General features: G+C 24.1%; 3 protein-coding genes across 3 annotated transcripts; all 3 read right to left on the minus strand.

Annotated features, from left to right (window-relative positions):
• Window positions 1-4,432: 4,432 nt before the first annotated feature.
• Window positions 4,433-8,038, minus strand: LOC132921741 (uncharacterized). The gene is given in 5 exon segments (XM_060984922.1): window positions 4,433-4,549; window positions 4,551-4,661; window positions 5,110-5,277; window positions 7,594-7,746; window positions 7,889-8,038. Coding segments are annotated over 5 exon segments (585 nt in total). The 5' UTR covers window positions 7,982-8,038; the 3' UTR covers window positions 4,433-4,489.
• Window positions 8,039-11,482: 3,444 nt separating this feature from the next.
• Window positions 11,483-13,558, minus strand: LOC132921740 (uncharacterized). Its single transcript, XM_060984920.1, has 4 exons — window positions 13,406-13,558; window positions 13,115-13,267; window positions 12,204-12,371; window positions 11,483-11,751 (listed from the first exon to the last, which is right to left on the minus strand). Exons 1-4 carry the CDS (start codon window positions 13,496-13,498, stop codon window positions 11,581-11,583), a joined length of 585 nt encoding a protein of 194 aa, XP_060840903.1. The 5' UTR covers window positions 13,499-13,558; the 3' UTR covers window positions 11,483-11,580.
• Window positions 13,559-14,680: 1,122 nt separating this feature from the next.
• On the minus strand, window positions 14,681-18,398 carry LOC132923118 (uncharacterized). The gene is made up of 4 exons (XM_060986949.1): window positions 18,284-18,398; window positions 17,996-18,148; window positions 15,239-15,406; window positions 14,681-14,851 (listed from the first exon to the last, which is right to left on the minus strand). Exons 1-4 carry the CDS (start codon window positions 18,374-18,376, stop codon window positions 14,681-14,683), a joined length of 585 nt encoding a protein of 194 aa, XP_060842932.1. The 5' UTR covers window positions 18,377-18,398.
• Between the last annotated feature and the right edge of the window lie 6,892 nt (window positions 18,399-25,290).

Below are 25,290 nucleotides of genomic sequence, written 5' to 3' on the forward strand. Positions count from 1 at the left end.
TTAATTGTAATAATTAAAACTTATATATATATTTTTTTTTTTATGTAAGTGTAGTTATAACTTATAATTATAATTAAATTGTGTATAATAATATAATATATGATTTTTTATTGAACAAATTTAAGATTTTACATGGTACATGGTTCATAAACATAATTTAACTACCATAACGGTTTCTGAAATTTTTGAATTTTGTTGTTTCAGTTGAAATAATAAATTGTTTTATTTATGGTTTGAATTCAGTATGGAAGTAAATAATTTTATTAGTTAGGTTAGAAGAAAACCGATTTCTTAATATAAAAAATCTAAAGCTTGCTCATCACTTAAAATTTTGTTGAAAGATGTTTGGACTCCAATAACGGATAGTCTAAGAATGTACAACTTCACCTGTCCTGTTCCCGCGTGTGGTATGGAAGTGTTGTACAAATATTGAATGATATATTATTTATTGTATTGTTATGAACATCTTAAATTTCCATTAATAATACATAGGCACTTATGTGTATGTATTAAATATATACATTTTTAAATATTATAAATTTCAAACAACTTAGGTATCTCAACTTAAATATAATACATATTACATTCTTTAAAATTAATAATTGCATATAGTAGATAGTACTGTCTCATTTAAAAATCATTATCTACATTCTACTCCACAGACAGAATATTATCACATATTATTATACGAAATTAATTTTAATCAATGAATAAAAAAAAATTCCATGTAATCTGAAATAATATTATTATTGTTTTTTAAGTTTTATCATTTATATAAACACAATTTATACATTTTATTATTTAAGTTTTTGTATTTTTTTACTATTTGTATCATTTTTATGTGTAAATACCCATTTCCCAGATATCTGAAATCAAGACTGCCTTCTTAACATCCCTCTTCCCCTCTCTCAACGACTTGGGCCACTTTGAACACTGCTTATACACATATGTATGTTACTCGCGTTTCGCATGTTACTGTTTATATTCTATGGATTGTAGTACATAATAATATATGAGTATATGTATATGACATACAATATTAGGCGGTGATCTTCTCTTCGATATGCGAGGACACCCTTACGAGCACATAAATCTAATATTTATGTAATAGTATTATATTATATTATATTTACCTGCCATACGTACTTTATAATTATCATTGTCGTGCACATGCAGGTTATAGGGGTGAGTTATTATAATATACGTTTCTTTGAGTATGGAAAACAGACACACGCCGTGCAGTGGTCAAATCAATATTGTCACCGTGCTACATAAATACGAAATAATAATATACGATCGGTGAAATATGTATACTCGTATGTATATATAATATATATATATATAAGTGCAACCCATAACAATAATATAATATCAAAAAAATCAAAAACGTGTTTCTTTAGGAAGTTTTGTTACAGTTTTCGAGAATTTTCGTAAGGTGTCGTCTATACGGCTCTACATGCCCGCGTATATTATTCGCGTGGTGGAAATATAATAATAATATATATACATATATATATTATATATGCGATACACGCATTCGGGTTTTGACAAATGGGGTTGTACCTACCTGAATTTCGGGTAACGCGCATTCCAATCGTTATATTATATTGAATATTATGTAGAAAAAAAATAATGATAATAATAACCCGCTGACAATTTTGAACCGTATAAAGGCAATAATATAATATAATATATACGTACGCCCCCATTCCTCGTATAATATACAAATGGGTACGTATAGAGAGATACATCACTCCGTCATCCGAGTCATTCAGAAAAGCGTATATCAGTTCTTTTGTGTTGCGACTTCGCGAGACCTGCAGTTTATTATCCCTGATTGTTATTATGTATATGTATATACTTATATAAAAAAAAGTAAATATCTCACTGGAAAACTAAACGTCATTACGATGTGTGTGACACCGCTCTATATATTTCATAGTCAATAAAATTAACATTTTGCATGCTTTAATGTTTGAATATGAATTTTCATTTTAGAATTTTTATTTTTAAATATTCCATTGATGAGATATAGTCGATATAGATCCTCGAGGTTAGGTCTTCTTTAGGAGTATTATAGTATTTTCCATTTGTAAAGATCAAGAATTAAAACTTCTGTACTTGGTTAGTGGTTAATATTATAGGTACCCACCATAGAAATATGAAATTGGACATTGGTTGATGAGTTTAATTAATTAATCCTAATTTTGTCAAATTCGTCGATGATTACTTAAATAATTTTAAATATTGTTTCAGATTTGATTGTTTATTTGTCATATCTATTATTAAACCATTTTTTATAAAATTATTTCCTATAAATAGGGTTAGTAAACTTTTTAAATGTGTACTTCATAAACTTATATTTAAACAATTTTATGTTATCTATAGAAAATATAACTTAAAAATATCAAATATTTAAATGTTTCTAATATGTATATAATCATTGATTATATTAATTAATGTTATTCGGGATTTTATTGTAATTTAATGTTTAATCAATTTCTCGAGGCCACTTAGAACATTCTTAGAACTACATCCAATTACAAAACCATTATATACTTTATTGGGTTTTGTATAAAAAAAAACGAGGTTCATATGGTACATAAAAAAAAATCTTAGGAAAATTAACAGACATGAAAACATCAGAAGGACACTCCTGACACTTTATAAAAGCCCTAGATACAAAAAGAATATTTTGTTCTTCTTTAGAAAAAAAATATACATATATTTCGCATATTATATTAATAACAGTTTCAATAGTGTGATTTTAGCTTTGATATTTAAATTGACTTATCATCAAACTTTTAGGTAAGAACATTATCTGTGTTTTTTTCGTTGGTTTTTTCAATTTTTTAATTTTGAAGTGAATTATGAGGGTTTTAAAATATTTTTCATACTTATAACTCGCTTAGCATTAAAATATCGTACAATACAAGCCAGTATATATTTTTACTATTCTTTAGAATTATTTCAGTTTTAATCCAATGGTACCTAGTATTTTGAATTTATAATACAAATTTTAGTAAATCTATATTTATTGACCTTTGAAGCTTTGAATAAAGATAGGAAAAGTATACCTAGCAATCACCAGAAAAACCGGTATCGAATATACTTGTGTTTGAACAAGTAAAGAGACGAACCGAAACCCATCATAATATATGTACAAGGGTTCGCGGTGAATTGGTCGCGAACAATTGATCGCCGGTGAATTGGTCGCCGGTGAATTGATCGCGGGCGAATTGATCGCGAATACAATTGGTCGCCAAGATAATTGATCGCCAAACGAACTTTTTTAGTTTTTAAGTATTTTATTATCCTAGGTATATTACCGAATTTTATGTTTATTATTTTAGAATATTTAAGTATTTTTAAAATTTAATTAATTTACATTATTATTTATTATTTTATTTTATTCATGTGTAATTATTAACTATTGACAATATAATGTGTAATTTTTATATATATTTTGAAATTTAATTAATTGACATTATTATTTATTATTTTATTTTATTTATGTGTAATTATTAACTATTAACAATATAATGTATAATTTTTATTTGATTTAATTTTAAATTTTCATTATCGAGTTCGTATCATTATATTGTTATAAAGTATTTATTATTGATATTATATACCCACACGGGCATTATCAGTTTATTTCTGTCGTTTCTAATCACGGCGGCATAATCTCAAATTGTTCGTCAAAAGCCAACGTCTTCTCATTGTTAAATTATCAATACCGTGAAGTCACGTAATTTTATTATTATATAATTGTCAAATTAACTTGTATTATTATTAACCCTTTTAGTGTTAAGGTGATATCAACATGGCCGTGATCAAATTGTTATTATTATTATCCACTATATACATAATCTATTTATTATTTTTTTAAATTAAAATTAGCATTTAACTGTACGTTATTTAAAAATAAAACAATAAGAATACTTAAATATTCTAAAATAATAAACATAAAATTCGGTAATATACCTAGGATAATAAAATTCTTAAAAAACTAAAAAAGTTCGTTTGGCGATCAATTATCTTGGCGACCAATTGTATTCGCGATCAATTCGCCCGCGATCAATTCACCGGCGACCAATTCACCGGCGATCAATTGTTCGCGACCAATTCACCGGATACCATGTACAAGTATCAGGAGTTATAACGCTGGTTTTTTTTTTGTTTTCTATTGCGATCACCTAGACCAATAGTACAATATATATATATATATATATTGTCTGCTAAATAAAAAACTAATTTCACGGTTAATTAAATAACAAACAAGAAACAATTGTATACACTATTACATCATAATTAAAAATAATATAACAAAACAATGTAGATCACGTTTATTATTGTATGAGAAAACAAATGGTAAGCATATTGTAATAACAACAAATGAAATACAACAAAAATCATAATGTCGCTCATGTGCAAAAAAAGGGATTAAATTAAAATATGTTATTGTTGTTTAATTATAGTTTAATATTTAATCAGTTTCCCATGATCTCTTTAGCTCTATAATTAGAATAAAACAGCCATAAACTTCATTGTTTTTTTGTAAAAAAAAAACGAAATTTGTATACTCCGTAGAAAAATGTTTTGGGAACATTAGATGAAGCGAAATTAGCTGTATCTATTCCAGATACTTTATAAAAACCCTGAAAACATAAGCCAAATTTTTTTCTTCATTTAATTATATACAATAATTTCATTGTTTCATTTAATAAACAATCAGAAAAAACATTGTCAACAAACATAAAATTAGAAAAAAATAAAGTAATATACGAATTCGGTAAAGATGTAATTGTAAATTTTAATTAAGAATATTTACTCAATAAAAGTATTAAATAAACAATTTTCAACAAAATTTGGTTAATCCAAACCAATATAACTATTTTAAAGTTAATATTCGTTTAAAAAAATACATGTTCAAAGTTCACTTATAACAGTATTTTTCGGAAAAATTCACAAAAACAACTTTCTTATTAAGAGTTATTTTTAGTCCCCTTTTTAACCAGTGTAAAATAAATATTTTATATTTATATATTAAAATATTTGTCCAGTGTTTTTAATGTTTATAATATTATTTAAATATACATTTCATACCACGGGAATAGGACATGTAGCATTGAGGATTCCTGCAGATTCCATTATTGGGGCCCAAACATTTCCCAAGAACATTTTGAGCGACGAGCAAGCTTTGGGTCGCTTATACAAAAGAGCGTTGTCCTTCCAGCCACCAATAGAATCTTTTATCGCCATATTGAATTCAAACTACAAAGAACAATATTTTGAAAAAATCAAAATTCATTTACTTCAGAATTGTATGTGTATGATAGTTAAATCATTTGTGTGATAAACGTTTTAAATTTATAATTTTTTAATAATTAATCATATATTAAATTATATAAAAATAAACTTTTATCAAGAAAACATTTAGGATTTAATAATAAAATGGTGGACAAGTGAGTAACTGTAACTGTTTGTAACAGATTTGTTATAATTGAATTCTATGATATAATAATGATAAATTATTATATATTATATTATGAATTATGAATTATGATTCTGATCATAGACGGCTTATCAACCTATATTATTAAGTAAATAACAAATAAAGTATTTTATTTAACTATTAGTATTTAGTTCCTTATACCTATTACAGTAAATTACCTTTTAATCTTTGAATTAATTTTTGTCAAAAACATTGCATTTGAAAATGTCATTGACCGTTATGTGTTTAAAAATAGTAATTTATACTATAAATTGTATGTATTTACTCATGAATAATATTTTTAAATTACTATAAAATAATTAAAATCAAAATTGTTGTTTAAATTTCTAATTCTATCTAAATTTTAAATTAAATGTCTATATAAAATATTGATCATACTCATTACATTTAGTTTCTATATAAATAACTTATGAGTAACTTTGTATTAATTTTTTAAACCTGATTGTATTAAAAATTCATAATTTTTTTTTTACATTTTTAACTACAAAATAGTTTGTAATCTTTCATTATTTTAAATTTTAAATTGTATTGTTAATATAATTTTGTGTATTTTAATGTTCAACATGAAATGTTCAAATGTGTATTTGGGAATATTATTAGTTTTCACCTCATAAAATAATACAATAATACCATTGTTGCAACGCTCCAAAAAACTGTAAGATGTCACTAAAAAAAAAAAAAAAATATATATCAACCATATAAAACAAAATAAATTAATCTTTAATTTGTTTCATAAACTATTTTCAGTTCTCGACAGATCGTAACGTTGAATACACTGAACTAAAATCTACTGACTAGTCATCTCATCAGCATCGCTACTAACTATAGAACAAGGTAGCAAATATATTATACATAATATACTTAAAACAAAACATTGCATTACCTTCGTAAAAAAAAATGTTTTAGTGAAATCCTATAAATAAGACATAATATTGAAAATTTCAAATCTCTATGAACTATGAATTATTCAAAATCATTTAAAATAATGTAAACATTTTATCACGGTTAGAAAATAATTATATAATATATCTGTTATTTGATAAAAATTTCAAATATCTATGGTTGTTCATTTTTGAATATCAACAATTGTTGGAGGATATATTTTTATTTTTTATTTCCTGGTAAAAATTCTATAATATAATGTAAATTATAAATATTTTTACTTATTTCTATTAAAACGACTTTATCAGTGTTTATGAGGGATACAATTATGTGTCTAACAAACTACTACCTAGCGATCGACTTGGTGAAATTAAAGTAACGGGTCTCTGTTTACTTTAAAAAAAGAGCATCCCCATCACTTGTTAAACATTAATATGTCCTGTGGGCTCTGATTGCCACTGAACACCGCGTGTTAAATAAAGTATTGTGAGTGGGTGTTATTTTTTGTCAATTTACAAATCTTTTGTATAAAAGAAAATTTGTTACAAGTTTATAACTATAAGCGAAATTATCATTTTCAAAATTTAAAGCATTTTGTAGAAATTTTAAATTTAAACGCTTATTAAAAAAACATTGTGACATTCAATTTTCAATATTTTTTAATTGGTAAATTAGCATGTAAGGATACTTGTATAAATGTATAAATATTTTTTACCCAGTTAATTATAATTTACCAACATTTATTAATATTTAAAAAAGAAAAATTGTATTTATTAATGAATTGCCTCAAAGTTAACATATTATTTAAATATTTTGCTATTTGTAGGATATTTTAAAATGCATATTTGTAGAAAACTTTAAAAATCTACTGTCATTGTTTTTTTGAGTGTACACTAATAAAACAAAATTTATTTTGTCAGATACCATTTTTCTTTCTTTTTTTTTTCATATTTTTTGAAAAGTATTGAGTATCATTAATTTTAATATATTAATCAAAGTACAAATTAGATCGAATAAAAAAAATTTTTCATTTAAAATGAACCTCAATGTTGAGGCAAATGATGTTTTTGCAAATCAAAATAGTATTTTAACTTATACTTATAAATATATATATTGATATAAACACATTACACATATCATAACAAAATGTATTCATTGCTCCACTCAGAAATCAAAATAAAATATATACTTACATTAAAAGAATCATCAAATGGAATGTAATTTGTTATATTTCCTTTGATTTCAGTGGTGTTAGCAGTCTTTTTGCTTAGGTATAAATTAAATGCAATTTTATTAGGGATAGAAACACAACGCACTAGTCCTAAGTAATTTATTCGGTATTCACCCTGAAAAAAATATAAAATCGTTTTAATGGGTATCATATAGTATTTAAAAACATTAATTGTTAACAATACATTGGATACTAATGGAACGAATAAGGACAATTGATAGATTTAAAAACGTATAATTATAGGTATAGGTACTTACAAACGGTAAATTTGGTAAAAATAAAGGTTTATATGAATCTGAATTTGCAAAAATTAAAAATACGATAAGAGAAATTACTAAACACTTGTACATTTTTGTTATTTTTGATCTGAAAGTTTTTAACTATACTATCAATGGCAAAGTGTGTTGCTCTACTGTTATTCAGAGTCACATTGTTTTTTGTTGCAATGATGGTGCCTAATCTTTTATGATTTGTACGAATATATTATTTATTATTTAACGGCCTTGTTTTCAGTATTGTTATAGTAGATAACTTGGACAGATAATCCATTATGGATTTTCATTGTTTTTTTTTTAAGTATGATATAATTTTTAGATATATGAAAGCTACCATTAACATGCATTGCTTTATATGCTCGTTTATTGATATTATTCCTGAATCTGAAATTAATATCACTGCAATATACACATGTATTCAATAATTTATTTATTTATTTATTTATAAACAGGTACATAAAAGACTAGAAAATTTAAAAACATAGGACCATAAACATAGGTAGGTAAATGTGGTAAAAACAAAAACATAAAATTATATACAATATTACATTGTAATTAGTTAGAAATAATAAAACACAGAAATATAAATAACATTTATTATTGTATAAAAAAAATAAAATAAAAAAAAAGTTGTAATCATATTGTAGTAACAATAATTAAAATACAACAACAATTACAACGGCATTCATATATAGTATTTCAATATTGTTAAAGTAGATAATTTTGATATCCATTATAAATTTTTCATTGTTTTTTATGTATGATAAGATTTTTTTAGATACATAAAAGCTATGATTAACATTTATAGTATGATATGTGCTCCTCTTCTATAATATTATTCCCGAATAAATCATTATAAATATATAACACAAACATTTTAATTCCCAGTTACATTTGAGTTCGTGAAAAAGCATATAGGTGACATCCTTTATACTTATGGTCATCGACACACACCCAGAGAATGGAAAAGTGCACCTATCCACCAACTGAAAAATCGGTATCGCATTTGCTTGTGTTTGGTCAAGTAACGAGACAAACCGAAAGGCAACCGTAATATATTATGTACATTGACAGGTATAATAAGTTATAACACTGGATTCTTTTGTTTTCCATTGCGGCCATCTAAACCAATAATATATACTTATCTTCCAATAAATAATAATTTAATTTATTGATTATCAAATAAAAAGAATTGTATACAATATTACATTGTAATCAGTTAGAAATAATAAAACACAGCAATATAAATAACATTTATTATTGTAAAAGAAAAAAAAATTTAATCATATTGTAGTAACAATAAATAAAATACAACAACAATTACAACGGCATTCATGTGCATAGATATGGATAATATTAAAATATATTTTATTATCGTTTAATGATAATTTAATGTTCAATCAGTTTCCCATGGCCTCTTTACCTCTATAATTATAATAAAACAGCCATAGACATCATTGATTTTGGTTATGGAAAAACGTACTTTGTATACCACCATAGAAAAATGTCTTAGGAACATTAAATAAAGTAAAAACACTAGTATCTAATCCAGATACCTTATAAAAACCCTGAAAAAATAAATACTTATTTTTATATTCATAAAGTTATGTATCATATTACATTATTGCATGTAATACAATCTGAAATTAATTAATATCACTGCAATATACACATATTATATTAAATAATTTATATTAAGTTTTAATCGATATTGTTTATGCATGAAATGCCTAAACGTACATGTTATAATATAATATATAACACATATAATTCAATTTCTAGTGACATCTGAGAATGTATACTTGGAAATAACATAGAGGCGACTCCCTTCATTTCCGTGGTCATCGACGGATAGATTTCTTCAGTTACTGATAAAAACACAATCAATACAATGTCTATGCTTAAGGTTTCAATATCCATTTTCACCTAAATTTTGATAAAACTAAAAAAACTTTTTGTTAAATTTAAAAAAAATATTTTTTTCGTACTGATTTTTAAACTTATTCAAGCAGTGTTAGATAGATTATTTATCAGTTTTTTTTTTTTCTTAAAAGGTTTGAGATTTTATTTGGGTTTTAAAAAAATTTTGGTTGGAGATTCTACAGTTTGAAGCTAACTAACATTAAGACATAAGCATTATATATGAAAAACTAATAACGGTGTACGATTAAATATTATATTTATTTATACTTATAGGTTGATGTCTGAGAATATGACAATAATATAAAACAAATGACAATGTAGATTGTACGTTTTGAAACTATATGTAATTTTATATTTTAAAAATACATTGAAGTTCGACATTTTGCACGCGGATCGTATGTGGTTAGAATTTAGCCATGAAAATTGTGTTGTATCTTATATACACGTCTTTTGTCTTATTTGTCATGATATAGGAGGAGATGGTATACATTTTTAAGCATGACTCCTAATATTGAATAGATTAAAAACCAGTAAGGAAAAATTTAATTAAATAAAAAATAAAAATAGGTATACAAGAGTTAAGTTTAAACAAAACTGTAAATTCGAATAGAAAAATAATAATTGATGTTTGTATTCAAATAAAAAAAAGTTAGGGCATGTGGGAATTGCTCTGCTGTATATAGTAGCGGTGGAGAGTAGGTCACTACAATGGATGTGTTAAATTTGAATGCAATGAAAGCTATCATAATTGTATACGAAAAAAAAAGAATTCTGAATAGAGATGAATTGTCGGTCAAGGATATATTATATTATTTATATTATTACCTAAATTTAAATTTTCAATATATTTTTTTTTTTTTTGCTACAAGAAATTTATTTTTCTCAACTACTGGTGAAATTTTCTAATTTCTTCGACTTATATATTTTAAATAATGACAAATATTTTAAATCGTTTTACGATATATCATTGTTTTACGCGATTTCGTAAAAGATTAAATTTCATACGCTCATAAAATTTTTTCTATATTGACGCTGGAATTTTTTTTTACAGTAACATGAAGGAAAACTTTGTATTCGGTTTTTTAACCTTAGACGAGTTTTCTTAAAGATTCAGGTTTTTCTATATATTTTTTCTGTTTTCCAAAATTTTTGAAAAGTATTGTAAATATTTAATTTTGGACCATTTAAAGTTCAACCTAGATCTAATTTTTATTTAAATAAATATAAATTTTGGAAATCAAAACAGTTTTTTAATTACTTATAAATATATTTATATAACTCCACATATTCACTCCACTCAGAAATCAAAATACCTATATCAAATGAAACGTAATTTGTTATATTTCCTTTAATTTCTGTGATATTAGCAGACTTTTTGTTAGGTATAAATAAAATATAATTTTATTAGGGATAGAAACACAATGCACTAGTCAAAAGTAACTTTTTAACAAAATGAAGATTGCTATAGATACATAAAAGACTAGAAAATTTAAAAAAATAGACCATAAACATAGGTAGGTAAATGTGGTAAAAACAAAGACATCAAATTGTATACAATATTACATTGTAATTAGTTAGAAATAATAAAACACAGCAATATAAATAACATTTATTATTGTAAAAGAAAAATAATTGTAATCATATTGTAGTAACAATAAATAAAATACAACAACAATTACAACGGCATTCATGTGCATAGATATGAATAATATTAAAATATATTTTATAATCGTTTAATGATAATTTAATGTTCAATCAGTTTCCCATGGCCTCTTTACCTCTATAATTACAATAAAACAGCCATAGACATCATTGATTTTGGTTATGGAAAAACGTACTTTGTATACACCATAGAAAAATGTTTTAGGAACATTAACTGAATTAAAAACACTAGTATCTACTCCATGTACCTTATAAAAACCCTGAAAAAATAAATAATTATTTTTATATTCAAAAATGTATGTATCATATTACATTATTTCATGTAATAAAAAATTTGAAAAAACATTGCCAATATTAATCGTAAACATGGAAAAAATAAAGTAATATGAGAATTCGGTATAAACGGTAACTGAATATTTTCCATTGCTTAATTAAAATATAATAAAAAATATTTTGAGTATAGTTAATTATATATATATATATAAACCATCAATATTCTAATTAATATTATTTTTGAAATATATGTTAACTATACTAAATTTTTACTTATCAACCAGTAATTTTTCCGAAAATTTCACAAAAAAAAACTGTCTTATTAAAAGTTATATTTTAACAAGTATATTACAATATATATATATAATACATATATTTATCAAAGTATTAAACTAAATATTTTAACGATTTTAATATTATTAAATATACTCTTCTATACCTTGGGAAGAGGACATGTTGCGTTGTAGGCCCCTCCACCTTCCATTACTTTAGTCCAAACATCACCCAATAATATTTTGAGTGACGAGCAACTTTTTGATTTCTTTAATATAAAAGCATTCTCCTTCCAACCGCCAATGGAATCTTTTACCGCCAAATTGAGTTCTAACTACAAAGAAGAAAACATTTAAAAAAAAATTAAATTAAATAGCTTAATTTTACAAAATTCAATTGTTTCAGAATTAGATGTACATGATAGTAAAGAACACAATTGAAATGTTTATGGGTTTCAAAAGAAATTTAAACATTTCCAAAATGTTATGAATTTCGTTGTAATTCTTTATTTGAACGCTTATATTAACAAAATATTGTGACTTTTAATTTTCGATTTTTTTAATTACTAAATGAACATTTCCGGATATTTGTATGAAATTTTCAAACATTTTTACCCAGCAAATTATAATTTATCAACATTATAAAAAAACAATTTAAAAGTATATAAATTACTCGAATGAAGTCAAATGGTTATTGAAATATTGTGCTATTTGTAGGCAATTTATATTTGTTAAAATCAATTATAATGGTTGATAATTTGAAAACAAGTATTACGAGTTATTATTTTTTGGGTTACAACAATAAAACAAGATCTATTTTGTCGGATACCGTGTTTTTTTTTTTTTTTTGAAATTCGTATTTTTAATTTTTTCATCTATTTATTGAAAAATGAAAAGTAGTGTAAATATTTAATTTTGGCCCATTTAAAATTCAAACTAGATCTAATTTTTATTTAAACATTAATTTTGGAAATCAAAAAAGTTGTTATTTACTTATAAATATATATTTATATAAACACATACCATAGTAAAATGAATTTATCATTCCGCTCAAAAATCAAAATACCTATATACTTACATTAAGGGAATCATCAAATGGAATGTAATTTGTTATATTTCCTTTGATTTCAGTGGCGTTAGCAGACTTTTTGCTTAGATACAAATGAAATACAATTTTGTTAGGGATAGATTCACATCGCAATAGTCCTAAGTAATTAATTCGGTATTCACCCTTAAGAAAAATATAAAATTGTTTTAATAAGTATCATAAAATTTTTTAAAACATTAATTTTTAATAATACGTTGGATACTAATGAAACGAATAAGACATTTGATAGATTTAAAAACGTATAATTAGGTAGGTACTTACAAACGGCAAATTTGGTAAAAATAAAGGTTTATGTGAATCTGAATTCACAAAAATTATAAAAACGACAAGATTAATTATTAAACACTTGTACATTTTTGTTATTTTTGGTCTGAAACGTTTTAACTATACTATCAATGTCAAAGTGTAATTGCTCTACTGTTTATCACTCACATATTTTTTTGGTGCAATGGTACCAGATCTTTTATTATTTGTACGTATATTATTATTATTATTAATTGGCCTTGTATTTCAATATTATTAAAGTAGATAATTTTGATAGATTATCCATTATAAATTTTTCATTGTTTTTTATGTATGATGAGATTTTTTAGATACATAAAAGCTATGATTAACATTTTTAATATGATATGTGGGTCCTCTACTATAATATTATTCCCGAATAAATCATTATAAATATATAACACAAACATTTTAATTCCCAGTTACATTTGAGTTCGTGGAAAAGCGTAGAGGCGACATCCTTTATACTTATGGTCATCGACACACACCAGAGAATGGGAAAGTGCACCTATCCACCAACTGAAAAATCGGTATCGCATTTACTTGTGTTTGGTCAAGTAACGAGACAAACCGAAAGGCACCGTAATATATTATGTACATTGTACAGGTATAATAAGTTATAACACAGGATTCTTTTGTTTTCCATTGCGGCCATCCAAACCAATAATATATACTTATCTTCCGATAAATAATAATTTAATTTATTGATTATCAAATAAAAATAATTGTATACAATATTACATTGTAATTAGTTAGAAATAATAAAACACAGCAATATAAATAACATTTATTATTGTAAAAGAAAAAAAAATTGTAATCATATTGTAGTAACAATAAATAAAATACAACAACAATTACAACGGCATTCATGTGCATAGATATGGATAATATTAAAATATATTTTATTATCGTTTAATGATAATTTAGTTTTCAATCAGTTTTCCATGGCCTCTTTACCTCTATAATTATAATAAAACAGCCATAGACATCATTGATTTTGGTTATGGAAAAACGTACTTTGTATACACCATAAAAAAATGTCTTAGGAACATTAAATAAAGTAAAAACACTAGTATCTACTTCAGATACCTTAAAAAAACCCTGAAAAAAAAAAAATTATTTTTATCTTCATAAAGTTATGTATCATATTACATTATTGCATGTAATACAAAATTTGAAAAAACATTGCTAATATTAACCGTGAAATTGAAAAAAATAAAGTAATATAAGTATTTGGTAGATATAGCTGTAACTTCAATCAGTTTCCCATGGTCTCTTTAACTCTAAAATTAGAAAAAAACAGCCATACACTTCATTGATTGTGGTTAAGGAAAAACGAAATTTGTATTCTCCATAGAAAAATGTTTTGGGAAATTTCGCTAATGCGAAAACACTAGTATCTACTCCAGATACCTTATAAAAACCCTGAAAAATAAATCATATTTTTATTTTTATTAAATTATGTACCATAGTTGTATTATTTTTTGTAATAAGCAATCAGAAAAAACGTTGCCAATATTAATTGCTTAATTAAAATATAATAAAAAACATTTTGAGTATAGATAATTATTTATCCAAACCATCTATATTCTAATTAATAATTTTTTTTTAAAAATATATTATACTAAATTTTTACTTATCAACCAGTAATTTTTCCGAAAATTTCACAAAAAAAAACCTTCTAATTAAAAGTTATAATTAATTTGAAAATTTATATTTTAATAAGTATATTACAATATATATATTATATATCAAAAGTATTAGACTATATATTTTAACGTTTATAATATTATTAAATATACTCTTCTATACCAAGGGAAGAGGACATGTTGCGTTATAGGCCCCTCCGCCTTCCATTATTTTAGTCCAAGCATCACCTAATAATATTTTGAGTGACGAACAACCTTTGGATTTCTTAAATATAAAAGCATTCTCCTTCCAACCACCAATGGAATCTTTTACCGCCATATTAAGTTCTAACTATAAAGAAGAAAACATTTTAACAAAAATCAAATCAAATAGCATAATTTGACAAAATTCAATTATTTCAGAATTAGATGCATATGATAGTTAAATCCAAGGCTGGGCATTAACGAGTTAATAATTTAAAAGTTAAGTTAATTTTAACTTATAACCTTAACTTACTTGTTCACTGTTTTAATTAGCTTAAATTTAACTTAACTCTTTAGTATATACGTTAACTTAAAATCAATGTACCTAGGTATATTGTTCTTAATATTCTCAATTAAGTTAATTTTGAATTTTCATGTTACCCAGAAAATATTTTAGTATTAACAAAAATGTATTTTTATAGACAAGAACTAATATGTTATATCAATTAAGTACTAATAAAATAATAAATAATAATATATATGTAACATTGTAAAAATGTAACATTTAGCCGCCCGTATATGATATAGCAATAACTATGAGCCCACAAAGTTGCGCTTAATAATAGCAGGGTTTTTAGAACTTCTTAGTTTTTGCATATTATTTAATATTTATTAATAATAATTTGTACGATTGACGATTAGCATGAATTGTGAGTTATTTGTGACCATTTTAATTTAAATATTATAATAATATTTCCATAGAATTTAAATCAACCCAGAATCTAGAATGAAGTTTTTCACTTATTTAAATACCTTTTCAATGCATTTTTTTTGTTTTTTATTAGCTGAACTTATTAATTGAAGTTCAGATAAGTTAAAAGAGTTTATTAACTTAACTTTAAACTTAATTACAGCTGTATTAACATTTTTATTAACTTAATTTTGAATTTAATTTAACCAAAAAATATTTAACTTAACTTAATTGAGTTAAAAAAAATCATTAACTTGCCCAGCCTTGGTTAAACCATAAGTGTGAAAAAAATATTTAACATTTAATAACAATAATATAGTTGACAAGTGAGTTACTGTAATATATGTATTAAAATTGATTTATAGGTTAGAATGATATATTATTGTATACCTATGAAGGGTATGCATTATGAATAATGATTTTGATCATAAATAGACGGTCTATCAGCCTACATTTAAGTATACTGCAAATAAAGTAATCTATATAATTTTATTATAAGTACCTATTTTAAAGAAAATGCAGTAATAGTTTAATTAATTTTTGTCATAGAATTGCATTTGAAAATGTCATTTTCCGTTGTGTGTTTAAAAATAGTAATTTACTATAAACTTTTTAAGTACCCATAAATAATATTTTTAAATGACTATAAAATAACTAAAATCAATAGTTTTTTGTTTAATTTTTTAATTTAAAATTAAATATTTATGTATAAATATATAGTGCTTATATATTTATTACATTTAGTTCCAAATTTTCAATATAAATTACTCCTAAGCAATTTTGTATTAGATTTCAATTATTGTAATAATAATTTAAAAAAAATTTTATACAGTTTTAACTATAAATAATAATTATTAATTATTGTTCGTGATTTTAACGAATTTAGCCAAATTTTTAACTTTGATTGTTCACAAAAATACATTTTGATTATATATTTTAATTATTTTTATACAGCTATAATAAAACTGATGCGGAATCTTATATTGAATTTTCAATAAGTCTATGTATTTATATGAACAAGGTATTTTAATTAATAGATTATAATAAAAAAATTACGAAATATAATTTTGTCTTTGTAAATATTCAACATGAAAATGTTCGAATGTGCATTTTAGAATATTTTAAGTTTTCAATACGTGATATTATACTTTTTATGTAAACTTAAATTATCGTTACTACGTTCCAAAATAACTTACTATACGATATTCCACTAAAAACCAATATCAACCACATAAAACAAAATACACTAATCTTTATTCCGTTCTGTGGATTATTTTTAGTTCCCGACAGACTGTTACAATACACTATAAGAAATCTTGAGTACAATTTTAAATCTTAAGTACACAATTGAAATTTTTACGGGTTTCAAAAGAAATTTAAACATCTCCAAGATATTATGAATTTTGTCGTAATTCTTTATTTGAACGCTTATATTAATAAAATATTGTGACTTTCAATTTTCGATTTTTGTAATTACTAAATGAATATTTCCAGATATTTGTATGAAATTTATAAAAATTTTTACCCAGCAAATTATAATTTATCAACATTATAAAAAAACAATTTAAAAGTATATTAATTACTCGAATGAAGTCAAACGGTTATTGAAATATTGTGCTATTTGTAGGCAATTTATATTTGTTTACATCAATTTTAATGGTTGATAATTTGAAAACAAGTATTTCAAGTTATTATTTTTTGGGTTACAACAATAAAACAAGATCTATTTTGTCGGATAACGCGTTTTTTTTATTTTGAAATTCGCATTTTTAATTTTTTCATCTATTTATTAAAAAATGAAAATTAGTTTAAATATTTAATTTTGGACCATTTAAAGTTCAAACTAGATCTAATTTTTATTTAAACATTAATTTTTGGAAATCAAAACAGTTTTTATCTACTTATAAATATATATTTATATAAACACATATCATAGTAAAATGAATCTATCATTCCACTCATAAATCAAAATACCTATATACTTACATTAAGGGAATCATCAAATGGAACGTAATTTGTTATATTTCCTTTGATTTCAGTGGTGTTAGCAGACTTTTTGCTTAGGTATAAATTAAATACAATTTTATTAGGGACAGAAACACAACGCACTAGTCCTAAGTAATTAATTCGGTATTCACCCTAAAAAAAAATTTTAAACTGTTTTAATGAGTATCATATAACATTTAATATTAATTTTTAATAATACGTTGGATACTAATGGAACAAATAAGACATTAAATAGATTTAAAAACGTATTTTTAGGTAGGTACTTACAAACGGCAAATTTGGTAAAAATAAAGGTTTATGTGAATCTGAATTCACAAAAATTAAAAAAGCGACAAGATTGATTATTAAACACTTGTACATTTTTGTAATTTTTGGTCTGAAACGTTTTAACTATACTATCAATGGCAAAGTGTATTTGCTCTACTGTTTATCACTCACATAATTTTAGGTGCAATGGTACCTGATCTTTTATTATTTGTACGTATATTATTATTATTATTTAATGGCCTTGCTTTCAGTATTGTTACAGTAGATAACTTGGGCAGATTATTTATTATATAAGTATTCTCATTGTTCTTTATACATGATACAATATTTTAGATTTATGAAAGCCATCATTGACACTCATTAATTTATATGCCGTTCTACTGATATTATTCAATATAGCGACTACACGTCTATACTATTGGTGATATTGTCTTAGTGTACTGCAGATCACCGGCGATCACCCCGAGGAACACAATATGTTTAGTTCGTATAAAAAAAAAATTGTAATTATTATTTCCTATTCAATATTTTGATTTATAAAAACAATTTTATGTATTTTACATATCTATTACACAATAAATAATTTATATAAAATAATAAAACAATTGTATTAATTAATAATATTAGTTTTTATTGTAATTTAATGTATAATCCATTTCCTAAGGCCGATTCACTTCTATAATTAAAACAATCATAGTCTTCATTGTTTTTTGTATAAAAAAACGAACTCTCGCTGTATGTTCCATAAAAAAATATCTTGGAAAAATAAGCAGACAGGATATCATCATTAGGTACTTCAGGTACTTTATAAAAGCCCTGAAAACATAAATGGATTTTTTATTACATAACAAATTATGAATGTATTATTTTATTTTATATCAAAGAAAAAAAAAGATAAAATTATTAAAAATAAAATTGTGAAAATATAGTGACATGATGCAATTTCATTGCTTAATGGAATTAGTTTAAAAAAAAAAAATTATGGTGAAAAAAAAAATATTTCTATTTTTTTTTTTTTTAATAAGTCACATTTTAATCGGATTTTTTGTTTTTTTTTTTTCGGAAAATTGTACAAAAAAAACTTTCTTATTAAAGTCTATTATGTAATTGTAACGCCCCGTGTTAGCGGTTGACTACTATAGTACAATACGCATATTATATATATCTATATCTATACTATTATATAAAGAGAAGTCGTTTTTTAACGTTGTTAGGGGTAACCTCTGGATCTACTGAACCGATTTTGAAAATTATTTTACCAATAGAAAGCCATATTCTTTGTAAATGTCATAGGCATACATTTAGTCCAATAAAGTTAATGATTAATTTCAAATTGATTAAAAAAAAATCAAATCAAAACAAAAAAAAAGTGGTCAAGTGGGTATCGCTCTGCTGTATAGTAGTGATTCAGAGTAGGTCACTATAATGGATGTGTTAAATTTGAACGCAACGACTGATATCATTGTATACGAAAACGATTCTGAACGGAGATGATTTGTCAGTAAATGGTAATTAGTAGGATATATCATATTATTACCTATAATTAAATTGTAATATATCGTTATTTTACGTGATTTCGTAAAAAATTAAATTTCTTAAGCTCATAAAATTTTTTCTTTATCGACGCTAGAATTTTTTTTACAATTGAAGGAAAACTTATGGATAACCTTGTATTGGATTTTTGAACCTTAAGTATAAAGCACAAAAATTTTATGAATTTTCAACTTCAAAATTCCTTGCAAATTTTCGCGATTTTGATATATTTCGTAAATATTTGAACTTTAAATGCTTATAAACAAAAATTGTTAGTAACGGTTTTTGATTTTTTTTACTACGATATGTACAATTTATAATAATTCTTGTATTAGATTTTAAAAATTTATATTTTAAATTTTTTATTGTCATTTTAAGAAAAAAAACTTAAAAAAGTCAAAAATTTCAATTGTCTATAAGTAGCTTAAAAAAATTCTAAATATTTTGAAAATTTAATCGTAAATAGATAACACTAATATAAACATTTGGTGAAAATTTCAAGTATTTACAATGATTCGTTTTTGAGTTACAGCAAAATCAAAAAATCGATTTTGTCAAAAAGTGGTTATGCGTAAAAATTCCCGTTTTTTCCGTATTTTTTTTCAGGGTTTTTCCCGACGCTTTTGAAAACTACTATTTGATAACTACATTTTTTTACTTTTGACCACCCCCTAAAGTACCAACTAGATGAATTTTCCTATTCAAAGAGGGGCTGAAGTCAATAACCGGATCATTATTACTACTTCAAAACGTGATAACAGACACAAAAAAAAAAAAACACACACTACATCATTGTAAAATCAATACATTCATCACTCCGTTCAGAATCTAAAACATATCCAAAGTAATTAGAAATGTTTTTAGTATCCTATAGCAACCACTTAGAAGAAATAACAAACAGTTATTAAACAATTAAAAAATACATATATATATCTAGAGCTATATAAAAACACTATTTTACCCCCTTAGAGGTCAAATTTTGAAAAATCCTTACTTAGTGCGCCCTTGCATTGCTTAAGAAACCTCTGTACAAAATTTCAAGTCTTTAGATCCAGCGGTTCAGTCTTGGCGTTAATGAGTGAATTACTAAATAGATAAAAAAAAAGATATATAAATAAAGATAACTAAAAAACAAAAAAATAGAAAGTAAATGGATTACTTTAGAGTCCAGGGGAGGCCAAACTTTTTGATAAAGTTATACTCAGAAATGTGAATACGTTTTTTCTTTGTGGAATCATGAAAATATATGCGATTATTGGATAGGGTCGACTGGAATTTTACATATAGATATAGATATATCGCTGTATAAAAATTTGAGGTGCGACATCATACGTTCTCGATGCATTCCAAAACTACTCAACTGATTTTGATAAAATTATGATCAATGCGTATAATTTTGTCTCCGTCATAAGACAGGATAGTTTTTATCCGGAATAATGACCTCAATATATTATATCTTTATTATGTTTAGAGCTATGCGATTAATCGATTATTTGAATAATAGATTATTTTTAACGAATGATACATAATCGGTTAATCGGTTATAAAAATGCAATGGTGGGCGGAACAGTTATGTAAAGTCAATATGTCGGAAATATCATCTATACACCAAATCAGAAAACAAAAATAGTTTTTATCCTCACGCTAAATGTTAGCATTAGGCAACCAAACTTAACACGGATGCATTTTGTACGGCAACCGAAGTACACGGGGACAGCTAGTATATAATATATATATATATTAATATATTAAAAGATTAGACTATGTACTTTAATGTTTATAACAGGAGCGGTATTAGTTCTTTGCCTAGGGGAGGGGGGCAATATTTTTTTTACATTATTATTATATAAATTATACATAATTAAATCAATGAAAATATTTGACAAAATAAAGAGTAAGATGTCTTGGGGGGCATGGCCCCTATGCACCTCCTAAAAGCCGTCCCTGGTTTATAATATTATTTATTTATACACACACTTCTATACCACGGGAAGAGGACATATTGCGTTGTAGGCTCCTCTGCCTTCCATTATTTGAGCCCAAGCATTATCCAATAACTTTTTGAGTGACGAGCAAGCGTTTGATTGTTTAAACAAAAAAGTGTTCTTTTTTCAACCACCAATATAATCTTTAACCACTAAATTGAATTCTAACTATAAAGAAAACAGTTTATTTAGTTTGATCAAAATCAGATCGACTATCATAAAAGTACGACAATATTCAAAAATATGTTATAAATCGATATTTATAATTTATGGTAGCCAAATAATTTTTGTAAACTTTATAAAATCTCAAATTTATACTTATTCGATGATAAAAACACTAATAAAATTAAATACATTTTATAATAGGTAATACAAATTTTACTATTTGAAATACAATAAAATATCAAAAATTGTTTGAAGAGAAGTCATTTTTTATTAGTGAATATCGTATGTCATAAGTATTTGAACTTCAAATACTCGTAAACATTGTTTTGGCTTTCCGGTGGAATTTTTTTTTCATATGTAGGTTTGAAAAACTAATAAAGAAATTAATATTAAATTTTTAAATCTAAGGTATAAAAACAAACATTTTTATGAATTTCTTACCATAAATTGTTTTTTACGATTTTGTGATTTTTATAAATTTTGTCAAATGATTATTGATTTTCAATATTTTCATAATTGAAAAATTAACAGCTTAAGAGGAGTTTTTTATTCAATTTTTAAACATTTAGACCCACCGAATGACTTTCAATAAACATTTATAAAAAAAAAAAAAACTAAAAAAATAAATTTTCTTATTTCTATAGCTTAAGAATATTCGAAATATTTGTATAACTATCGCAAATAAAAAAAGATAATAAAACCTTTGGAAAAAATTTCAAGTATCTACGGTTATTCGTTTTCTAGTAAGGTACATTAAAAAAACAAAAACCAATTTTTTCCCGTTTTCCTTTAATTTTTTGTTTGTTATTCCCGATTATAAAAATGAGTACTGAAAAAAAAGTATCCAAAGTATAAACTAAACTCAATTGTATATCCAAAACTACCTACATTTTTGAAATTCAAAGTATTTTATCTATAATACTTATACCTACTATATACTTATCCACAAAAAATCCACATCGTGATAAAATCAATACATTTATCACTCCGCTCGGAATCTAAAAAACTACTTACACTAAAAGAATCATCAAGTTGAATGATATTTTTTATACTTCACTTCTGTGGTATTACAGACTTTTTGCTTATGTACAAATAAAAATATTAAATTAAATTCTATTAAGCGATGGGACAGAAACACTATAAATTATTCCTAGGAAATTTACTATGAATTCTCACTGAATAAAAAAATTAAATAATTGTTTTAAGTATCATGTACAGTAATCTAGAACATATATTTTTGCAACAAGGCGATAGTTGCTAATGGAATATGTATGACTATTAACATATTCTAAAATACAAAATTAGATACTTACAACACAGACATTTAACTATGTCTGGAACTCTGGACTAACGATAAACAATAAAATCGATTAATAAACACTTCATCTTCGGTCTTGTATATTATTATATCCATCTATTATGACATATGAAATAACTATCAACATTTGTTTACTGTTATTCAGAGCTAAATAATTTTTTTATCAAATATATAGTAACTAATCTATTAGAGTTTATAATTTACTAATTTGTATGAATACAATTATTTATTGACCTTGCTTTTGGTATTGTTATATTAAATAAATTAGATATAGATCAATTATATATTTTCGTTTTTTTTTTATATATACCGGCAAGCTATAATTAACATTCATAAAGATTAAATACTGGTCCACTGATATTATTTTTTAATCTGAAGTTAATCTATTTAATTTTGGTACAAGTATAATATAAAAATTGGTACTAAGTTTTAAAGGGCTTATGGATATTGAATATAATACCATGTATAGTATCATGTATTATTAGTTCTTACAATAAATTCATAACGAATATAATATATAGTATAGACTATAGATATTATTGCGTGAAATAAAACAACTTATTACATGTACAGTGGAGACAGTTTGTAAATGTATTAAAAAAAAATCTTTGAACACATTAGATATAGTCGATATAGATACGTAGAAATCAAAAATCAACTAGCTGATAGATTAATTATATGGTCAGTCTAATTTATCATTTGAAAATAAAATATAAATTTATTTTTTTCAGTTGGTATTATCTTTTCAAATATTATCCTTAACTACTAAATAATGAAAGCATATACTTTAAATTTGTATTCTTTAATGAGGTTATTGTTACTGTCACTGTATAGTATTTTTATGTAGATAAATGATTTCAAACCAAGAAAAATTCTCCAAATAGTTGCATTTTGATAATTTAAAAATGCATATAATAGTTAGAAAAATTTGTAATCATGGACTAGTATATAATATTTTGACATTTCAAAAGTGAGCGTAATATTATTCATTGATCATTTGATATATTATGATTTATTATATTTGTATGCTTATATTCTAATAAAACAAATTCATTTCAGTTATGAATAATATCATAGTATATAGCCCACTTAAATTTACGTGTACTGTAATTAATTTAGGTAAACATACTATTATGTTACTATTACAATTTAATAATTATATTAAGTGGATATACAATTGTTTTGTATTTAAGAATAAATTATACTTTATACATAAATAAACCCAATAGTTTTATAGAATATACTATTGAATTTCAACCAAACATATAAAACGTATGAAATATTATCGAGTAAATTTGAAATTATTGTGACTTAGCGGGTAATCCTGAGATTGAGATTACTTATGATCGGAAGCTGATAATATCGCACTCCATCCTAGATGTCATAAATAAATTAATCTTATTTTATTCGAAAATTGTCTATAATATTATGTTTTTGACATGTTAACACGGTTTGCAATGTATTATTTAATAAAGATGTACTTATTATAGATGTACTGATATTTAACACTGAGGACAAAATAAAATTCCGAATTAATGCAGCCGGAACCGAAATATCTCCAAACGATTAAAAGTACTTATAAAGATTTAAAACTAATTTTGATCTAAAATTTTAAGGTTTGCAATGTTTGTAATGCATTAAAATTTTTTTTGCAAAAGTGAAATTTTTATTTTTATCAAATAGTCTCCTACTTTAAAGTCAATTGCAACATTTTTTTCTAATATCATCCACGTTCAAACACATTTTAAGTAATCAAATATTTATTATTTTAAATTTATTAAGTTTTTATTAGAATAATAAACCTATATTATTGTTTTTAACACAGTGGTAATAAACATGATTTTCATAGTTGTATTAAATTTTTCTATCTAATTTTGATTTAATAATTATAAAGTACACAGAGACGTGTAAAATATTATATAATTTTTTTTATTGAAAATCAAACATTGTGTTAGTCCGGAAGACGACTGCTGGAGTTATGAATATGTGCCCAATTAAAATAACTT

Source organism: Rhopalosiphum padi, chromosome 2, assembly GCF_020882245.1.
Source record: "Rhopalosiphum padi isolate XX-2018 chromosome 2, ASM2088224v1, whole genome shotgun sequence".
Taxonomy (NCBI): Eukaryota; Metazoa; Arthropoda; class Insecta; order Hemiptera; family Aphididae; genus Rhopalosiphum; species Rhopalosiphum padi.

Bases quoted from the DNA above. Each gene is read 5' to 3' on its own strand.
- LOC132921740 (XM_060984920.1), bottom strand. From the start codon at position 13,498: ATGTACAAGTGTTTAATAATTAATCTTGTCGTTTTTATAATTTTTGTG. The intron at 13,268-13,405 runs GTAAGTACCTAC...ATTTTTCTTAAG, and splicing joins TTTTACCAAATTTGCCGTTT to GGTGAATACCGAATTAATTA. The intron at 11,752-12,203 runs GTATAGAAGAGT...TTATTTTTTCAG, and splicing joins CAACATGTCCTCTTCCCAAG to GGTTTTTATAAGGTACATGG.
- LOC132923118 (XM_060986949.1), bottom strand. From the start codon at position 18,376: ATGTACAAGTGTTTAATAATCAATCTTGTCGCTTTTTTAATTTTTGTG. The intron at 15,407-17,995 runs GTAAGTATATAG...TCTTCTTTATAG, and splicing joins CATTTGATGATTCCCTTAAT to TTAGAACTTAATATGGCGGT. The intron at 14,852-15,238 runs GTATAGAAGAGT...TTTATTTTTCAG, and splicing joins CAACATGTCCTCTTCCCTTG to GGTTTTTATAAGGTATCTGG.